Below are 20711 nucleotides of genomic sequence, written 5' to 3' on the forward strand. Positions count from 1 at the left end.
AATGGACATAGTGGCCAAATTTGGTATTGCAGCGTGGACATGAACACATGAACGCGCTGGTCCGTTGACTATCATTGTGCACATTCACGACGGCAAGTTCGTGCGCGTTCGTGCATGTTCAACGGCAGCGCGTGCATGTGTTTGGGGCAAATCCATCCCAGAATGCACTCTGTTCCTACGCGGAAGGAGGAGTGAACTTGCCTCATGCGCTTTTGAGCAACTCAATGCAAGTGGATGGAAGGAGAACTCGGATGCCATTGCCATCTCTATTCATATATACTCTAAGGTTGAGTCCAACATGGCTAGGAGGTATAGCACTAATAGCAGAGCAGAGCAGTGAGGAGAGCTGCATGGTGGTGGGGATCATTTCCTGCTCCGAGAGGGGCTTAGCTCTGCAGCTTGGCAGCCCCTGCCTCCGACAGCTACATTGTTTAAAGCTTCAGAAGATTAGCTCAGCCATAACCGCATGCCAGTCCCTGATATGACTGCAGCCGAATTTACAGCATGGTCGGCCCGCTGAATTGTATACTTGGGCCCTGGCCCCTGGCTCTCTGGGGACAGCCTCACACTTGACAGGCAGGTGTGCTTATTCCAACTGAGTGTTGACTGTTGAGAATATGAAGCAGGAAAGCCTATGCTTAACGCCTACTGAAAATGTCTGCAGCATTTTTACAGCAGGGAGGGATGGCAGAGGTTAGCGCCCTATGGTGATGCCCTCCCCCCCCCCCCCCAACCACCACCAGGCAATCTCATTTTAAAAGGTTCTCATTACCTCCAAGCCACTGGAATCAGGTATATGCTATAAATCCTTCGGATTCAATTTGTTTTGGAGTGGCCTGACGTAGAGATAATAACATGACTTCCATCCTCTCCTACCCACAACATTTGTAATACCTGCACGATTAATTGCTACTTCAGGAAAGCACTGATAATCAAATAAATCAATGTGGGTAATCAGGTGGAATGTTAATCATAATGTGCAGTAAATTAATTCTTCACATTCAGACAAAAGCTTAATATTATATAATGCATAACTGGTGTTCTGCAATACTCAGCTGACCTGTTGTAGTTTAATTAATGTGGGATTCCGAAACGTCAAAAGCTACTACAGAAGATGCTTCATCATACAGTAAAAAAGTGGAAAAATACATTGGTATAAGCAAATCAATATCAAAGTACTGAAATTAATGGAGCATTATTTTTTATTAGACTTTTTTTTCCCCAGGATCAGTTGTGAGTTTACATAGTGTTCATTCAGACACAATTCCAGACTAATGCAGTATGGGAGAAATGGAGTCTACCGTGGCTTTATCTTCTAAGTGGAGATTTGTTGCCGGGCTAATGCAAAGCAGAGGCATTTTTACACGGTGATATTTATACTGCAGATGTGATCTGCATAGCGCTGGCCTTTGTCATATTTACATATTTTACAGCCCATCAACTAAGTGAAGTAAGAGTTAGGGCAGCTTTTGTTGTTGTGCTCTCAGAGAAGACATCAAATATAGCTCATCGACAAATGCTTGCATACTCACATAGTGTATTTACTGCATTACTACAGCTCAGCATATGGCGTAAAAGGCCCAGGGCTTTGTGCAACCAGCCATCAATATGAGCAGGCCTTTCAATGGGAACATAAATAAACACCTTCTTTAAAGAGAAAATGCACTTGCTGATTTTTTTATTTTTTATTTTTTGAATTTTGAACAGGAAAAAATACCAATGTGAGTAAGAAGAGAACCTAGTGTTGTCTAATGCCGGTACAGACACCATACTAGATAGACTAATAGACGTTAGAAATTAATTTGGAAATATTTTCTGGTTGTCTGGTTTAGCACTAGGCTACATGAAAGCTCATTTGGATGTAATGCCAACTACTAAATATTATCTTTGTTGCCCTAAAAGTGGGACAGTCTACACTCTACACTACAGGTACATTACAACATTAGAATGTTGCTCTATCTGGTTTCTAGGGTTCTGAGAAATGTGTTTAAAACCATTGCCGGAATTGTAATGGATCATGGGTATAGGTTATATATTAAGCACATTTATATGCTGTTAATTGATGAATGATGGAGTTGGCAATACAGTAGGTCAACAATGGTAAACAATATAGGTTTTTCATCACTATAGTTTAATTACTATAAAAGCATAAATGGCTAATGAAAGTTGTTGGTTTGTTTTGTGCAGCAGTTATTCTCTGCTGTTAAATGCCTTGTTGGCACATTCAGCACAGCATGATTTGAGGTAATTGTTTTTGCCATGCATCACTGCAATGCTCCCACAAGGTAATAAAGTGACACTTGGTGATGACAGGCAAAATGGCCTCTCAACATTGACAATTATTGTGCTGTGTGTGCGTGGGGTTATGGGTTATTAATGCGATACGTTTTTTTCTTTCTGGTCTGCTCCTGATCTGCATGCAGTCACATTGTCTCGACTCGAGGCACTGTGCAAACATGCAATTTCTTAGCACTTATTTGTATCAATCTTCACCAAAGAGATTTTACGCCGAAACTACAATTATACACTCCAGTCCATCCCCCATTCTGATTCTATCACTCACACTCCCTGTGTTAGATGAAATATTGAATGCTACAGCGTTATGTAATGTGACTGGTTACAGTTTGGGTTGCAGTGAGCTCCATAGTATACAGTATAGGGTCACGGCTCTGTGGTTGCTAAGCACGTAACGACAGTTGAATCTGCTCGCAGGGACTCCGGGGAGATTGGATGGGAATCGCACAGCAAGGTTTAGCTCATGGCTATACACAGATGGGCACACTATAGTGGGCACACTAGTGGGCTGGCGATGAAAACAGTGGTCCCAGATTTAGCAATGGCATTTCAACCATAACCACTGGGGGAAAAATGTTTTGAGAGGTATTGAGGCAATATAAACAAGATCAAGTTGGAAGCATCATGTAAAACACAATACCAGAGTGGAATGTTTAGAGTGCTTCCATGACACAGTGGACAATTAACTGATCGGGCGGGTTGGCAGCTCTGAATCATGGCCTTGTACAACAGCAGCATCTTGAGAGCACTCTCACATTAGTGCATGCAATAAAACAACTCGGCAACACAACACACAGTGACTGCAAATGTTACAATATGCACTCCCCATTGATGGACGTTATCCCTCTGTTTTATTTTGATTTGATTAGCCATGGTCATCTTTGATCAAGGAGTTTAGTGTGTATAGAGAATGGATTGTGGTTATGGCTAAGAGCATGCTGAGCAAAGACTGAAAGCATGCAGTCTGGTAGAGAGGAGACATCACCTACACACTGAGGGGACAGAATATCTGCCTAGGGAACAGTGGGTAGGTTGGAATAAAAAAAATATCATTAGTGGTTGGAAGCGCTTTTGAATAAATTAATGAGCTCTTTTTGTTTAGTCTCTCTCCATTCTTGTCTTGTCTTTCCTTTCTTTATTTTGTTTATTCTCCCTTTGCTCTCTCAGGCTCAGTGTAATGAAGATGTATGCATACAGACGGGCATGCACGCACGGACGCACAGACGCACACACACTGCTACTGACTTGCATTATCGTTTTCAAGAGAATATTAAACACTTGGTTCCCTGCTATGTACTAAACTGAATAGCTCCAACTCATTTGTCTTACTCGTCAAAAGCTGATATAGATGACAAGTCTTGCCTCCATTTTTCAGGTAAAGTTGACCAAGACATCAATTTCACACATAGCCATGGTTGAACGAGTAGAATGTATGCCTACATTATAACCCTCTCCCTTCATTAATCACTTTTCAAAGTAGACTCCTCCATTTGACTTAGAAAATCACAGCACATTGTTGAACGTCGACGGAGGAGAATTTGACACAGAGGCTACACACTACTTGTACTTGGAGTAAGACTCCATTTAGGCAGGCTCGTCACGAACTGGTGCGTGCGTCTATTCATAAATCTCAATAACTTCACAGTTGATATTGGAAGTTCAGTGAGCTGGAAGTCTTTGAGCTTGCTATTACTTCCACAATGCACACTACACACACACACACACACACTGTATATGAAATGGGATTCGAATGATCTGCCATAGTAACGTAGCACAGTATATTATAGGATGGTAATAACTGTAATAGTATAGTGCTTGTTGACGGTAACAGAGTAAGATGAATAGTCTTTTGTTTGGTCAGTAGTTAAACTTTAAAGCCAGCACCAGACATACTGTACCAGTCTATACCATATGATGTCAGCCATCATATGGCATGCCATGTACAAAGTGAAGATGACTGATCTCCGTTTCAATCTGTGGTAGTGGCTGTGTTGCTAATGCAGACGCAGGAGGTGACAAGCTTCATAAATTGCCACTAGTAGTGAGTTGTGTGTGTATATGTGCAAGGGTTTGTGTGTGGGTGTGTTATTCAGCTCACATTTGTATTCCCCTCCAGCTCGTGTCGAGCTCTTCAGACGCAGGTGTCATTGCCCAGTGAGGGAGACAGATGGAAAAATTGATACTTAGAATATAGCAGGTCCTCATCTCATTCACAAGGACACACAGTCTGCAATTTGAAACTGGCCCCCGTAAAAGCTGAATCCCTCTTCCCCTCACTGTTTGTTTTTTCCTATTTCACCTCCTTTTATGATGATTTCCTGTTTTTGATTATATAGAAGTGTATATTTGTACGTCTCTAAATGTTCTGTTGAATTTAAAATGGAGGACCCTATTGTAAACAAGTTTAATGCTTTATGGTGTTGTCCACAGTTAACAGTTTTTTTTATATTGAGTTGTGCTTGAAATGTACGGTAACTCTGCAAACTAAATACTTCAATCAATCAATCAATGCTCAACTTAGAGCTGTTGAAACACTGAATTAAGTTTGACTGGCTGGCTGGCTGAATTTAAGAATTCATGCCTTTATGTTATCTGGCATGTACAAAGCCAGACTCATCTGGCTTTTTGGCACAGATAAACCTTAACACTGTGTAACATCTTGCATTATTAAACCATCTATTCCTCTGTGATGGTGACTCTCAACATTACAGGGTTGCTTCCTATAAGCAGATTGGCAGGTTTGGTAATTAGTGTTGATCCCACATGAATGTGGACTGCTGTCTGAGAGAAGCTGAGGGATTTGCCATGTAAATTGCCAATGAGTGGGGGGTACTGCATGTACACCAAGTGGAATGCAATACTTCATGTCAGCTTGTCATTAGCCTGACATAATATAGCTTAAGAGAAACAGCAGTTAAGCAGTTCAAATCAATAGACGATATGTCATTTAATATAGATGTGGTATAGACACCGTTGAAAATATGAAGAAAGAAGAAAGGTATTTGTGAAAACACGACATGGCAACCCAAACACTGCAGAGCAGTTTTGTGTCTCTCCACTCTCCATGTTTGTTCAGGTACTGCGGGCCGTGGCTGCGTTCCATTTATGACTCTCTGTCTATGGGGTCGGGTACAGTATGTGCCAACCCACTCAGCCAAGTCCATCCACTCCAGTGCTCCCTTCTCTCCACCTGCCACTCTGTGTAGCTCATCAAACTAGAGTAAAGACTTTATGCTTAATTTATGTCCTGTCGTTAAATACAGAATACCGAAAATAGCTGATCTATAAGCTCACAGCACGTCACATCCGCAATGCGTTGTGTTCTTGTAGATCGGCTATTTTCAGCACTCAACAAAATCGTTATCTTGCCGTGAAACACTCTACGTGGATGATATATGCCCACTGTGTGTGTGTGTGTGTGTGTGTGTGTGTGTGCGCGCATTTTGAGTTTCGCCTCAGGTCTGTCATATATGTATTTGTACAGACAGAGTGCAACGTACTGGGTATAAGCTGAGCATGTGTGTCTAAGTGATTAATCTCTGGGCATCTTGTTTTATGTTCAGTCCCAGGTAATGTTGGGGACTTGCTTGATTGTCTTAACTTGCCATCCAAGAAAGGCTCTATAGGGTTAAATCAGGTATTATTGTTTAGTAAACAATGTTAAGACAAATTAAATCTCTATAAACCTGACTGCACTCAGGATAGACTTTCAATAATTATTTCAAGATGATGTACAAAGAAAAAACAGCAAATTATTTGGACAAGGCAAGTTTATTTGTATAGCACATTTCAACAAGGCAATTCTTTTTTTCACTTAATTTGTATTGATAAGACAACAAAACAATACAATACAAAAAACTAAAACAGAGGGGGAAAAAAAGGGAAACAAAACAAAAACAAGGCTGCATTTTTCATATTACAGGATACATTCATTGAAAGCCTCATACATTATCGCTAGGCTGAAAGAAGAGATCCCACTTTTCCCATTTTTATAGAACTTATCCTCTTGTAGTATGTATGTTAGTTTTTCCATGACATACAGTTCCTCAGTAATGCCCATCCAATGTTCTTTCGTTGGTGGGTCCTGTTGGTATCAACGAGGCAATTAAATGTGCTTTACATGAAACATTTAGCAAAAGAAACGAAACACCTGCATGCAGCTACTGAAGGAGGCACGTTGGTCATGGAATTAATCATGCCCTTTAAACGGCTAAAGAATACGGCATCACATCCCCAGGTCTAATGACTAGTGTGCAGTACCTCAGCTGACATGTGACTCTAATTCCAGCCAATTACTTCCATGTCACCTATGGATATAGGGCGGGGGTGGGCTATAAGAGCTTAATTCTTAGTTTTGGCATTGTTGGCGAGGGTTTTTTGTTTTCATTTTGCTGTAATGTTTTGGTACCCAGCCCCCCCCCCAAAAGAGAAAGGCATACAGACAGACACTATCGCTGTGCATGGCAGGCTGCCATGCACAGCGACATTGGCAGCTGGGTTTCCACAGCTACCCCACAACACAGCGTCGCTGTCTGCAGTGCAGACAGCAGAGCAGAAGCTCTCAATGTTTTAACCATAATACTAAATATACAATAACTAAACATAAATAAATCTCACTTGAATTGGATTGCAATACTTTACAATTTCAAATCATTAAAAAAGGATTGTATAGAGTAAACTATGTATACGTACTATACTGAACATGAATATAAATTGAGTAGTCTCATCTCACCATTTCAATTAGAGAAGCCCTTTCTGCAGAAAGCACATCAACATCTCTGTGCCAATTAGATGCCATAAAAAAACATGCCATACATAGAAACCAGCATTTCCAGGCTACATAGCTTGTTAGTTGGTGCTTGTTATGGTGACACCAGTGGACACACATTGTCAGCAGTCTAAACAACCTTGTGTCACTCTCCTGCATTCTGCTGTCCTTGGGTGAGGAGCCATTAGAAGTAATACAAGTGAAACACAAACCCCCTTCACAGCTTCAGCTGTGGTGATGACATGAGCTACAACATTTCCTCGTGTATGTTCTGTATACGTTGCTCTTCTGTTATCTGCAGATTCAGAACTGTGCTTCTGAACACCTTAAATTAGGCCTCCTTTCTGATTCGGCGAGGTCGGCCCAGAGCCATTGAAGGAGAGTTACGACATCTCCGTTCACTTCATGGGGCCAGTCCAATGGTGGCTCTGTGCGGCTATCAGGGTCGGCTATGGGGAGCCAAATGGTTACAAAGTCCTGGACCGGAAGTTGACAGAATGCACTGTACTCAGGCAACAGCCCAGCTTTAATGATCTTGAATCCCTCTTTAGATCGTTTTTGAGGGGCGCTGGCCCCTCCTATGTCCAGCTTTGAGGGTTTGTGTAAACACAAACATTGTTTTGCTATACCACCACCTATGACTAGTCTTGAGTGTTGAAACAAATTGTGTAAAAACAAATCACACCCGTGTGAAGTGAGGGGCGCTCATCATACATCATCATGACAAAATAGACTGTCTATTTGCTCAGAAAGTATGATGTAAAATTGTCCATTCATTGTCAATGGGTATTTAATGTTTGTGTAGGACAGTTATGAACACACCAAAAGCTGGATATAGGAGGGGCTAGCGCCCCTCAAAAACTAGTGTAATTGAATGCTATTGACCAGTTTTGAGTGTTTGTGTAAACATAACCACACAAATGAGTGGACGCAAATTATGATAAGAGCGCCCCTCACTTCACTCAAGTGTGATTTTGTTTTGTAATATTATATAATAGTACAACATAAACATTACAGAGACAAAAGTTGTCACTGTACAATACTGTACAACACTTGTCATGTTGCACACATGCTTAAAATTGATGATATTTGTGCCGCGCTCATTGAAAACAATGTATTTAAAACTACACCTTGTCACTCTCCAGCACTGCATGACCAATGACCAGCGTTCGAGCGCTCTTTTCTGCCCCTTCAATGACGCCACTCTCCTCTACTCCTCTAACGGCACGCTCATGTCACCAAGGGTGCATTCGGAAATGCGCCCTGAACGCACTGGTGTGCTCTCTTGTCGTTCGTTTTTTCAGTGCACTCTGTGCGTTATCCAGTGCGCTGCGCACCGGGTGTGCCGAGTGCCTGCACTGAGTGACCCTACCCTGAAGCTGGGGTTGTCCGGTGTGAATGCGTCACAGCTGTGGTCGTAAATAAGGCACACTGAACGCACTCTGTGACGTCACCGCCCACCAAACTAATAAAAACTGACCACATTCCCGGTGCCCATTTCCGAACGCACCCAATGACACCAAATCAGTCAGCTCCATGACATGGATGTGAGGGCCGCACGCACCCAGCCCGGACTCTAGATGAGAGGACTCGGACGTATAGTATTTCTAGCCTTAATAGTGGAGCTGTAGTTTTAGACTTTTCTGACATGGGGGACTGGGGGGTTCACTCGCCGCGGAACCACCTGTCCCATCTGGTACCCAGGATGGGTGCCCTTCCGACGGGTCAGGCAGCCGAGCAACAGCCATGGAGATTCTGTCAGAAAAGTCCCTCTCCCACACCCGTTGTTCTCACCGCACCCATCCTCCAGCGCCGTCTTTGCCTCCAGTTACCCATACTTCATCAATCAATCAAAGTGACTGACAAGCTGTAAGGGTGGGGATTCTATGGTACAACCAAATACCAAAATATTATTCACTTTGTGAATAGCAAAATGTCCCTGGGCAGTGGTTTTTCATCTCAGAATGCTTCTCCTATATCTGAGTTGGCATTGCTTATTATGCTTTTGGATGAAGGCCGTAAAAAATGTATGGCAGAAACTTACCAATGGTTCTCATGAATTAGTTAGCTGTATAATGATACTGTATGTTCACACCAGTACTCAAGGTTCCAGTGTGCTATGTATGCACTTCAGAGAACAGAACTGGCCCCAGGATATTAGTGGCAGTGCACAGTATAATGAGTTCTCACTCACTTTCAGTCTATGAAGCAGTACAGTATCCTTCCTGAAAGGTCAATATTCAGCACTGATTATTTTGTGTGAACATTTCACTGAACCTGCTTCATGACTAAGCTGAAGAGATTTTATCATGCAAATCATACTTCTATACAGTATGTATTTTTTTGCATAATGCCTTTCAATTCAACCAATTTGCAAACGTGTGTACACAGTGAGTGCACAAGCTGCATCTGCATCGATATGATTTTGACAGCATTGCTGAGCAGCAAAACAAAGACGTCTCATTTGCAACTTGCCATGTATGCAAATCCTTTTAGGGAACATAATTTAAGATATGCATGAGAAAATTCTGGCTGTTAGCTTTGATATTCTGTTTGTTCCAGCTTGTTGTGGCTGCGTCTGCAGTATTGATTTTGTTTTGGTCACACACTTTCCTGGGAACATCAAGCAAGTATTACCCATCCACAGTACATTATGCATACACGCACGCACACTGCACGCATGCACACGTTTATTGTCTCCACCAGGCCGAAGGCATGGGGGGAGACTATGTTTTTCCGTCCGTCCGTGTGTCCGTGAGCAGCTAATCTCCGGCACCGTTAACCCGGTCGATGCCAAATTTTGCACACACACTCCCTGGATGCCAACGATGAACCTCTGCCCCAAAATTTCCAGAACGGCCTGTTATAGCGCCACCAGGAGGCCGCTTTGTGCAAAACAAGTTTTTGCACAGTACACCTACAGATTTTGTCCAAACATCGCACAAATTGGTACACAGTCTCTCTAGTTGTCTCCACCAGCCGAAGGCATGGGGGAGAGTATGTTTTGCACTCCGTCCGTGTGTCCGTCCGTCCGTCCGTGTGTCCGTCCGTGAGCAGCTAATCTCGGCCACCGTTAACCCGGTCGATGCCAAATTTTGCACACACACTCCCTGGATGCCAACCATGAACCTCTGCCCCAAACTTTCCAGAACGGCCTGTTATAGCGCCACCAGGAGGCCGCTTTGTGCAAAACAAGTTTTTGCACAGTACGCCTACAGATTTTGTCCAAACATCACGCAAATTGGTACACAGTCTCTCTAGAGCCATTCAACCAAACCGGTCTTTCAGATTTCTCAGACACCATCCTGATTGGTTAAGATTGGCTTCCAAAATTCACAGGAGTGCTCAGTTTCAAACAAAATGCTGCAAATCATGAACACATCGCGTGATTTCCGTGAAATTGTGCACCCACATTCCCACTAGGTCGAGGACGAAATGCCACATGAACAATTTCAACTCAGCCTCAAGGTGGCGCTATAACTGGCCCAAAAGTGTTTTTACCTCTAACTGCACAGATCTGTGGATAACTTTGTATGCCAACTCCCTAGAGGCCAAGGAAAAACCTTTGCCTGGAATTTTTCACATCTGCTCTTTATAGCGCCACCAGGAGGCCCACATATGTAAAACACATTTTCTATTATTACTCCTTCAGATTTTATCCAAATTTCACGCAAATCGGTACACATGATCTCCATAGTCATGTGATCAAGACAGGTTTGTTTTCTCATATTCCATCCTGATTGGTCACGATTGGCTCCTACAGTTTTCAGGACTAGCAAATGGCCACAACTCCTCAACGCAGCGTCCCATTGCGATGAAACTGTGCACGCATATTCCCACTAGGCCTGGTGGAGACCTGTGCCGATTGGCACTTTATCTAGTTCACATCTGGCTTTTAGAGCGCCACCAGGAGGCCGACTTTTGTAAAACACATTTTTGGATATTACTCCTCCGGATTTTGTCCAAAAATCCCGCAAATCGTTACACAGTATCTCCATAGTCATGTGCTCAAGACGGATGTGTCTGATATTTCATATTCCATCCTAATTGGCTAACATTGGCTTTCAAATTTTGCAGGATTGGCCTGTTTTGAACAAAAAGCCTCAAATCATGAACGCAGCGTGCAATTTGACGTGAAATCTTTCACACACTTTCCTACTAGGCTGAGGAATATAGCCCACCCATTTCACATTGGCCTGTTATAGCGCCAACAAAAGGGGGATTGTGCATGCATGCGATCAACACGGATCTGCACCATTTCCCATATTCCATCCTGATTGGCAAAGATTGGAACAAACAAACAAAAAACATGTTTATATTACTCCTAAACATTCCTATCCTCCTGGTGGAGACCTGTGCCCAGAAGGGCACTTTTTCTAGTTTGTAATGTTTCAGTGCTCTTCAGGTCGCCCCCGTGTTTCTCTCTTCCTCTCTGTCACTTTCTCTCCACCCAGCAATGGCTCATCGATCCACAATGTCCTGCCGCTGGCGCACCTTGTTCCCTCTCTCTCTCTCTGGTGTCCATACGTGGAAGCTGATGAACTCATTCTCCACTCAAGACATATTGAAAGTAAACACAGGCTGCCGCAGGAGGCAACATTTTGGTCATTGGTCGTTCCCTGGTCCCTATTAGCATCTGTGTTCCACAGAAGGCTGCATGGGGGACAACAGATGAGGCTCACTGTGAACAGCTTTGTGCGTGCAGAAACAGCTCTTAATTGGGCTCCCGAACAACAACAACCGGCTCCACAACCGTGGGTTTACATGTAATACATCATGTGACAGCCAGTGTTTACCACGTTGTTGGATGGATTAGATTCCGTGTTCATTGAGAGCATCTCTAGTGGGCTGACAAGGTGCCAAGTAAGACCTTGGATCTGGGCCTGAGCCGTTGTTGTTGTTCTGGAAGGCGACCGTGATGAAGCTTCGCCTTGCTGCTGCCATCTGCTTGCTCTCCACTGCCTGACAGATGAGACTCGTGTTTACAAAAGGCACATTGCGGCCTGCCCTGAAAACCATACAATGTAAACGGACAAAAATAAAAACATGTGGTTTCCACGTGTAATTGAAAAGGCTTTCAGACAGCCTATACATCCTATTAAAGAGTGGCTCGACGGTGGATTGTGGACGTCACAAACATGTGGACCTGCGAGGCGGACCATTGCTCCAATCCCAATAAACAGGGTCCTGACATCAGAAAGGTCATACCATGGGCAACAGCCCACAGGGGCCACAGCCCACAGGTATACCCCGTTGCTCCAATCCACACAAAACCTGGCATAAACGCTCTGCCATGAAAATAGTTAGACCCAAACAAAATTGCACACAAATGAGGCACTATACTGCAGTGTTTACACTTCAAATCAACACAACATAGGGCTGGATTTGAAGGCTGCGTAGCGGCCTAGTACTGTATAAAAGGTTACTGTAGTGAGATAATTGCTTTCTTTCACGCTTTGACATTGGGCTACAGTGATATGCATCTCAAACACATCAATGACGTGTTAAGTTACTGCACTGTTTACTAACCTTGATAATATTGTTTACAGAGTTGGGCCATGTCGGTCGTTACACATAGTAGTGTGAGTCAGCTGATCTGTGTGATTAGCTGCATGTGTGAGCTGATCTGTGATTGGTCAACCTATTTGGATATACATAGATAAAGAGATATATATAAACTTTATTACAGGCTCATGGCCCACAGGGTAAAAACATACAATACATAGAAAAAGGTAAAATAATAAAATAAAATAAAAATAAGTTATCCAGCCCCTCAGGGAACAAATCAAAAGAGGCACTCGTGCCAGTGTCCTCTGATGGTGGATGTGAACCTGACAGAGCTACAGAGAGGGTCTGTCATCAGCCGTATTAATCCATTCAAGGAGCGGTCCAGTCTACACATGAATTTGTAGGTAAGGTTCCTCAAGAGGGCCATGAAGGTGGTGAGTCCTAGTGTACAGAATAGTGCACTAGCTCTAGTGCTCCTGGGTTTCTTGAGTAGAATGCGCAGACAGTCATTGTAGGCTACTTGCAGCTTGCGCAAGCTCTCCTTTTTAAAGTTCACCCACAATGGGGCAGTATAGAGGGGGGTGCAGTACGCTCTAAACAGGTTAACCTTAACATCAGTTGTACAGTGGTGAAATTTGCGAACCAGCATGTTTGCTTGCACATAAAGCATTCTCCTCTGTCTATACATATCTTCATCATCATCTAGTGTATCTGTGATGATGTGACCAAGATATTTAGCACTTTTAGCTACATTTACAGTCAGACCAGACAGGTAAAAATGTGGGAACCTGAGCTCCGAGTCATCCTTCGTTCTACATATCAGGACCATGCTCTTCTTAGCATTATACTTAATATTAAAGTCCAGCCCATAATTAGAGCAGATATTGAGCAGATGTTGGAATCCGCTGCTACTAGGGGATATTAAGCTCAGGTCGTCCGCGTACATAAAGTGGTTAATTAGAGTATCACCAATCATACACCCAGTATTGCACTCTTCTAGCTGCTTTGATAGGCCGTCCATATATAAATTAAAGAGGGCTGGGGATAAAATCCCCCCCTGTCTGACGCCATTGCCCACCCGAAAGGGGGCAGATAGGGTGTTGCCCCATTTGACCTGCATTTGCTGGTTGGCATACCAGTAGACCAATATACGTATTAAATTACTGGGCACACCCCTAAGCTTGAGCTTATTAAAAAGCTTATAATGATGAATAAGATCAAAAGCACGGGAAGCATCAATAAGACCAACAAACATAGTAGAACCCTGCTTTCTATATGTCTCTACTGCTTCTTTGAGAGCATATATACACATATCAGTACTATGTTTAGGCTTGAAGCCAAACTGATTGTCAGTGGTGGTTATATACATACTTAATCTGTCCAGAAGTAGTTTTTCTAATACTTTGGACAAAATGCTTGCAAGCGCTATAGGCCGGTAGTTATCAATACTACCAACTTTCCCTGACTTGTCTTTTATCACAGGGACTAGAACAACAGACAACATGGAGTCAGGTAAAGTACCATGGGTCATCAAACCAGAGAAACAAATAGAAAGCAGCACAGCCAATCTAGGACCAGCTAGCTTTAGGTGCTCAGCAGTGATATTATCTAGGCCACTGGCCTTTCTCTCAGACAGTTGCGCTATTGAATTAAAAACCTCATGGTTGTTAAAAACAGTGATTTCATTTTCATCTTCTATTTTTCCCACATGGAAAGGCTCACTTTTGACACTATTAAACAGGGAAGCATAATGCTGCCTCCAGAGTTCAGCGATGCCCACAGGATCAGTTACCCCCTCTATATTACATGGGAGTGCTACTTGAGCCCTGTTTAGGGACTTGACTTCTTTCCAAAAGTTAGTAGAATCATTATTAAGCAGATTGTCAGCCATAGAATGTGCACTCATGGCCTGCTCTTGCTTACTTATAAACCTTAATGCATATTTGTACTTGGCATTGGTTCTCTTTTTATGTTCTAGGACAGGTCCCAGTCTGGGCCTGCCAGCTATAACCCAGGCTCTATGGGCATCGTTGGCCTCAGCATGGTGGCTAGCTACATATTTATTCCACCCAGGCTTGGCCTTTTTAGGGCGTGAGAATAAAGACCTACTAGCATTCTGCAGGGCACTCACTATGTCATTGTACATGAGACAAAGGCTTTCCCCATGGGCTGGGTCCTCGCAATTTACATTGGTGCAACAAATTGCATTCATGGGTAGATGCATATTAGACAATAATTCATTAGAGTAAAGAGAATATTTGAGGACATCATTTTCAGAGAGTTTGCCCCAATTTATTTTAGCCTCTTTTTCTTCATTAACCTTAGTGAGAGTTGGCACATTTTCAACATTTAAAACCATGGCAACAGGTATGTGGTCAGTCGTAGCTAACCCATAACGTATCTCCATATTAACTAACGTGGTGTGTGCATCAACAGTGGATATCACGTGATCGAGCCAAGAAGTGGTGTTCCATGCTTCGCTAATATAAGTAAAGCTTGACTCAGGCAAGAGCAGTTTGCTTGATATTACTAGGTTGGCTTCATTTGTGAATTTCTCCATATTCTTAGCAAATAAAGACTTGTTGTCTGACAGGTCAGCATTATAATCACCCAGCACATAGATACATGACGAATTGTTTTGTTCAATAAAAGAATCTATGAAAGCAAGCCTGCTCACAAACTCGTCAAGATGATCATATGATTCATATGGCATATAGATATTAATAATAACAAAATTCTTGCCACCTATGTTAAACTCAAGCCCAATTGCCCAGTCAACATTTAAACGTAAAACTTTAACCAGTGAGTCATATTTCGTATTCCATAATATAGCAACCCCACCAGCAATCCTACCTCGCAGAATTCTCGAGCTAAGGTCCGTGGTGGATTCTCCAGCACCGTGGAATTCCGGGTGTAGAGTGTTCAATTTATCCAGGTCCTGCTTAGCTAACCAAGATTCCTGTATACACAAGACATCACAGTCATCCAGCAGTGAGTCCACCACCAGCCGCCTCGCTTTGTCGGCAAGAAGACAGAGTTAAGCAATTAGAAATGGGATTGGTCAAAGGGGCTCTGCCCTCACGCCCTCAATACCCTTATATCTGACTAACTATACCTAAAATCACGCTCTTAAAAGTGGCTTTTGGTCTTGACCAAAGGTTCGAGATGGTTTTAGCGTTGTCCCTGCGGTGTGATGTCTAGATGCACGTTGTCCCACGTTGACCCACGTTGATCCCAGTGATTCAACCATAGACTGTAAAAAATATGGACAAAGCGTTCCCCGGGTCTAACATGAACGTAAAATGAAGCCTGAAATCCCTTGCATTCTAATGCACTGTAAATCGCCATCTTTCTAGATCCGTTTTGGCCCGGCTGGCCATTGGCTGGCCCAGACAACGAGGCGGGACTTCCCCCCCTTCTTCTCCGTTGGTTTTTATTTTGACTCGAGTGGGTGGGGGATCCCGATCATAGACTGTAACGGTAGCCACGCCCCTCAGAACATACGCGACTTTATGGTCATTTCTTTTATAAATGGGACCATAATTTTCCAAAAAGAATATTATGACATTAGAAATGAGACTTTAAACTAGTGACTGGAAGCAGAAAGTATTCATGACCATGTTTATTAAGGTAATACAGTCTAGGTGAAGTTGGGCCAAAATACATGGGCCTCTATGGAGCTATGGGGCTTTTTGGGTCCAGTCCAGCGCCACAACAGGCCATTATATGAACTACCGATTTCAAATGAGGCTTCACGAAATATCTGGCTGACTGCCCCCCTGGATTCAACGCATGGAATTCAATGGCCCAAACCACACCAAAGGGTCAAGACGGTTTTAGCGTTAACTCCTTTGCAACCGTTTGGACCCAAGGAGTTGCATGGTGAACCTTTGGTGCAGTTAGGGCTTTATCAGCGATCATCATGAAGTAACATGTCGATTTGCTCGTCCACATATGAACGTACATTCTCTATTCATTGTCAATGGGAATTTAATGTCTACGACAACAACGATCTGCTACCACCCACTTACAGTATAGAACATACATGGGTAATGATCTTGTACTGCACTGCCACTAAATGTGTGGAATGCCCTGACACAATCCATTCAAAATGTGGATCACTGGCTTCCTTCAGAACAGGCCTGCAAATCCATCTTTCAGGAGGCCAAAGGGGGAGTTCAACTGATATCGTACTGTCTTTTGGTGTTATTTGAATACATAGGGCCACAATGACATTTTTTAAAAAGGCCGTAAAAACAACACGAGCCGGTTTATGTCTACATTTTATCTACGCGAGAAAGACACATTCAGTCGGCTGCGGAGATAAAACTCAGGGGAAACAATATAAAACGATACAGTATAATACAGTATATGTAATAACTTGTCCTAGCTCTTTGTATTCAGCAGCTGTTGCTGTCATTGCCGACTGGAGGACAGGGGAATTCTTCATTATCTATGGATCCAGTATCTTTCCAGAGGTACTTTATATCAGGAAAGAAATATTGATCTGCAAGGTTTCAGCTGAAAGTTTCATTTCAGACGCATCCTGAGTTATTTAATCTTCAGTAAATTCAGCCGGTTTTGTTTTCTACATCAACATTCTTCCCTAGTTTGTAATTGTGCAGTCAAAACATGATGCCCATTTTTGGTCCTGTGCTTTAGCTATTGAAAAATAGCAGATCTACAAGCTCATAGCGCGACACCGAGTGGAGCACTACGAACTTGTAGGTCTGCTATTTTTGAAAAATCGAAGAACGACTGACATAGAAACATAGCTTTTTCAGAAAACTGTCAGGACGTAGAAGACATTTTTTTAATCTGATCTCAGGTCAAAATGGGTTAAAAAGCTCAGTAATTATGAAATACCGTTTTGGATCAGTTGATTTTGTAAGATTTTGTAAGTATGTGGATGCAGGTAAAGTACTGTATGATCATTTCCTGGACAATTCAATCCATTGATGAATTGCTCCCTCCAGACTGATGGGCTGAGCAGCCAATGATGACCGAGCAGAGATTTGTCCATCGCATCAACGTCTAGCAGAGAAAGGAATGCAAATTTGACATTACCATTTAGACCTGAGGACGATCCTACAAATGCCTTCTAAATCCTGACATTCATTCATATTCAAAGATTTGCGCCACATTTTCACGATTTTTCAAAAATAACAGACCTATACAAGCTCGTAGCGCGCCACTCAGTGGCACGCTATGAGCTTGTAGATCTATTTTTCAATAGCTAAATTATAACATAATATTTAAAACACCAAAAGGGGTTCATCATTGCCACTGGCTTTTCTTTTTTTTGTGTATATGCACATTTTCACTGATATATAGCGCAATGAACAATTTCAGTTCAGCCAATTTCTAAAATGACCATCATCCCATAATAGCTTTCAAAAAGGAATCCTGATTGAGGGTTATTTTTTATTCATTATTTTGAAAATAAGTGTTGTTTCATGATAACCACAATGCATCTTTAGACAGTAACACAGATTGCATCAGGACATTATTATTCAAAGTAAGATTCAAAAACATTTTATGTACATCAAATTGTTTGGGTCGATCTGCATTTTTGCATGGGCTTAAGTGGAAAAGTTAATAAATAGTTAATAAATAGTTAATAAATAGTTAATAAATAGATAAATAAATAAAAAGACAGCACAGCAATGTTGTGCTCTTGTGGCAAAGTGAGACCTATTATGCTCTTTTGCTGAACGCATTAAAATACAACAAATTGTAAGATATATATATATAGCTACATGAATGTATATGTTTCTCCCCCATCACAAACATATCACAGTGTTTAGTTGTAAAAGCCAAAAGGGTTTTGTTTTAAAAGACAAAAGCTCAGCACTAAAAGCCATTGCTGACTTGTCATGCACAAATGAAGCAGGGCTGTAACAAACGGTAACAATAAACATGTCGACTCGATGGCTTGCTTCCTAAATTATAGCCTAATTCATTAGTTGGCTGTTGTTACTAACAAAACATTATTAAACTACTTCTCAGGGCTGAATGCACTCGGAAAGGTCGACCGTGGACAATTACAACGTGGATTATCACAAAATTGCATTTACAAAGGTCCTCTCTGAAAAAGCCATTACAAGTCAGTCCCCCCAAAAATGTCCCTGCAGGCAAACACGCCATTCATTATACTCACAAAATAAAGGGACTCAACGAGATAATTAATAAACACGACCTGGCATCTAGGTGTTATCAAAGTGTGACCCGCACATCTGTAATATGGTGATCTCGGCTCTCTCTCCTTTCCTGAAAGCGTTGTCCTCATTTATCATTGTGCTATTGTGAGGCTGAGCATCACCAGCCCTTCATGTAAACACGCAGTTTCATCAACTGCCATGGCAAGACCATCCGGCCAGCGTTACTGTTTATTCCCAAACAGAGATCATCTCCTTTTGATTTGTCTGTCACTTGGTGGTACCACAGTATAGGACAAAGTTTTTGTTAAACACTTCACATTACGTGGACGGGCAGGAGGGAGTCTGCATGTGTTGGGCATCAGTGTATACGGCAGATCGAGGAATGTGTGTAGTATTCTTTTCTTTCTTGTTGCAGAATAGCATCCTTGTGCCGCGCGGCGTCACACCAGCGAGGTGACAAACGTGAACATGGTGTTGTTGTTGGTGTCGCTGACGAAGTTGATTTGGCACTGCTCCAGCCCCGCAATGTCCCCCAGGTCCAGCTGAGATAATAACTGAGTTGGATCGGTGCGTGTCGTCAAAACCCTCTGTTTTTCCCGTTCCCTCACGTACTTCCTTGCGTCCTCCTCCTTCCCCCCTGCCTCCTCCTCCCCGTCTTCACTCACCTCCACCTCTTCCTCCTCCTCCTCCTCCTCTTCCTCTGTGATGGAGCAGAGTCGCGCCGTACTGCCGGGGTTGTCGGCGGGCGGTCTGTAGTGGCAGTGGCTGTTCAGCAGCCTCCTCAGTGGCATCACAGGCACCACGTTCCCCCCCAGCAGCTGCTGCTGGCAGTGGCGGAAGTCGCTCTGGCGCTTCAGCCGCTTGAACTCGCTGAAGGCGGAAGTGGTACTCTGGCGGAGGCTGCGGGCGACGGCCTGGGCCTTGTCCGACTTGGTGACCAGGACGGCGTGACACCGCAGCACCACCGCCATGTTCTTGACCTGGTGCCTGTAGACCCAGGCCAGTATCTTTGGCCGACAGCGGTCGGCCGCGCAGTGGGTGATCCTGTCCAGGGAGTAGTGGTGAGTGGGCCTCTTCTTCCACGTCTTGTCCATGCTCAGGCGGAGCCCCTGCGCTCCGACCGCCAGCCACATCTTGATGCTCTGCTCGCCGTAGCCGCTCCGCTCCCAGATCTTGGCCACGGCGTCCTGAGTGCACCCGTCGCCCTTCGCCGCAATGGTGACCACGCTGCCCAGGTAGCGCACGCCGTAGACGGGCTCCTCCTTGTTGAGCTCGACCTTCTGCCGCTTGGTCCGGAAGATGCTGCCGAGCCAGTCCAAGGGGGGGCAGTCGGGCAGCAAGTCGGGGCAGGAGCGCAGCAGGGAGGAGAGGATGGAGCTGTAGGTCAGGCCGCTGCCCAGGCTCTTGGCTTTACTCTTGGCCTCCTCGTCCACCAGAACAAACTTGCTCCTTCTCCAGGGCAGCATCGTGGGGGGGGATAAGAGCTGGAAGGAGTGAGCCCCTCCGCCTGTGTGCGTGTGCGTGTGTGTGTGTGTGCGTGGCGTGTGTGGCGTGCGTGCGTGCGTGCGCTGCGTTGCGTGTGTCAGCTAAAGCGAGAGAGAGAGATGGGAAGTGTGTGCATGTGTGCATGCATGAGAGAGAAGGATGGAGAGAACCAGTTTGGCCAAGCACGGAGGAGAGACTGCGAGGCTGCGAGGCTCAGCCCGTCTGTTCCACCTCTCGCTCCTCCTTCCTCTCCGCCTCCTCCTCTGTGTGTTCCGCTGCCTGCATCATGCAGCGCTGATCAGGGTATATAGTACCCTTCAGTCTCCCTCCCGACTTCACTGTTTATCCTTCCAAATGGCTCCCCACCAAACCTTTATTTATCCGTCCAGGTTTTTTGCGCTGAGAATTTGAAGTATTTCTGCCTCCCTCAGTATCCCCTCTCAGGGAAGAAGAGCAGAGTCATCCTCTCTTATTGGACTTGTCTATCTACTCGT

The 20711-nt window shown here is 43.8% G+C and overlaps 1 protein-coding gene across 1 annotated transcript; it reads right to left on the reverse strand.

Moving 5' to 3' along the window:
• Positions 1-19172: 19172 nt before the first annotated feature.
• fam43b (family with sequence similarity 43 member B) lies at positions 19173-20247 on the reverse strand (the record flags this gene model as incomplete). The annotated part of the gene is made up of 1 exon (XM_083769268.1): positions 19173-20247. Exon 1 carries the CDS (start codon positions 20196-20198, stop codon positions 19173-19175), a length of 1026 nt encoding a protein of 341 aa, XP_083625394.1. The 5' UTR covers positions 20199-20247.
• Positions 20248-20711: the final 464 nt, after the last annotated feature.

Source organism: Protomyctophum parallelum (assembly GCF_964188405.1).
Source record: "Protomyctophum parallelum genome assembly, chromosome: 7".
In the NCBI taxonomy this organism is placed as follows: Eukaryota; Metazoa; Chordata; class Actinopteri; order Myctophiformes; family Myctophidae; genus Protomyctophum; species Protomyctophum parallelum.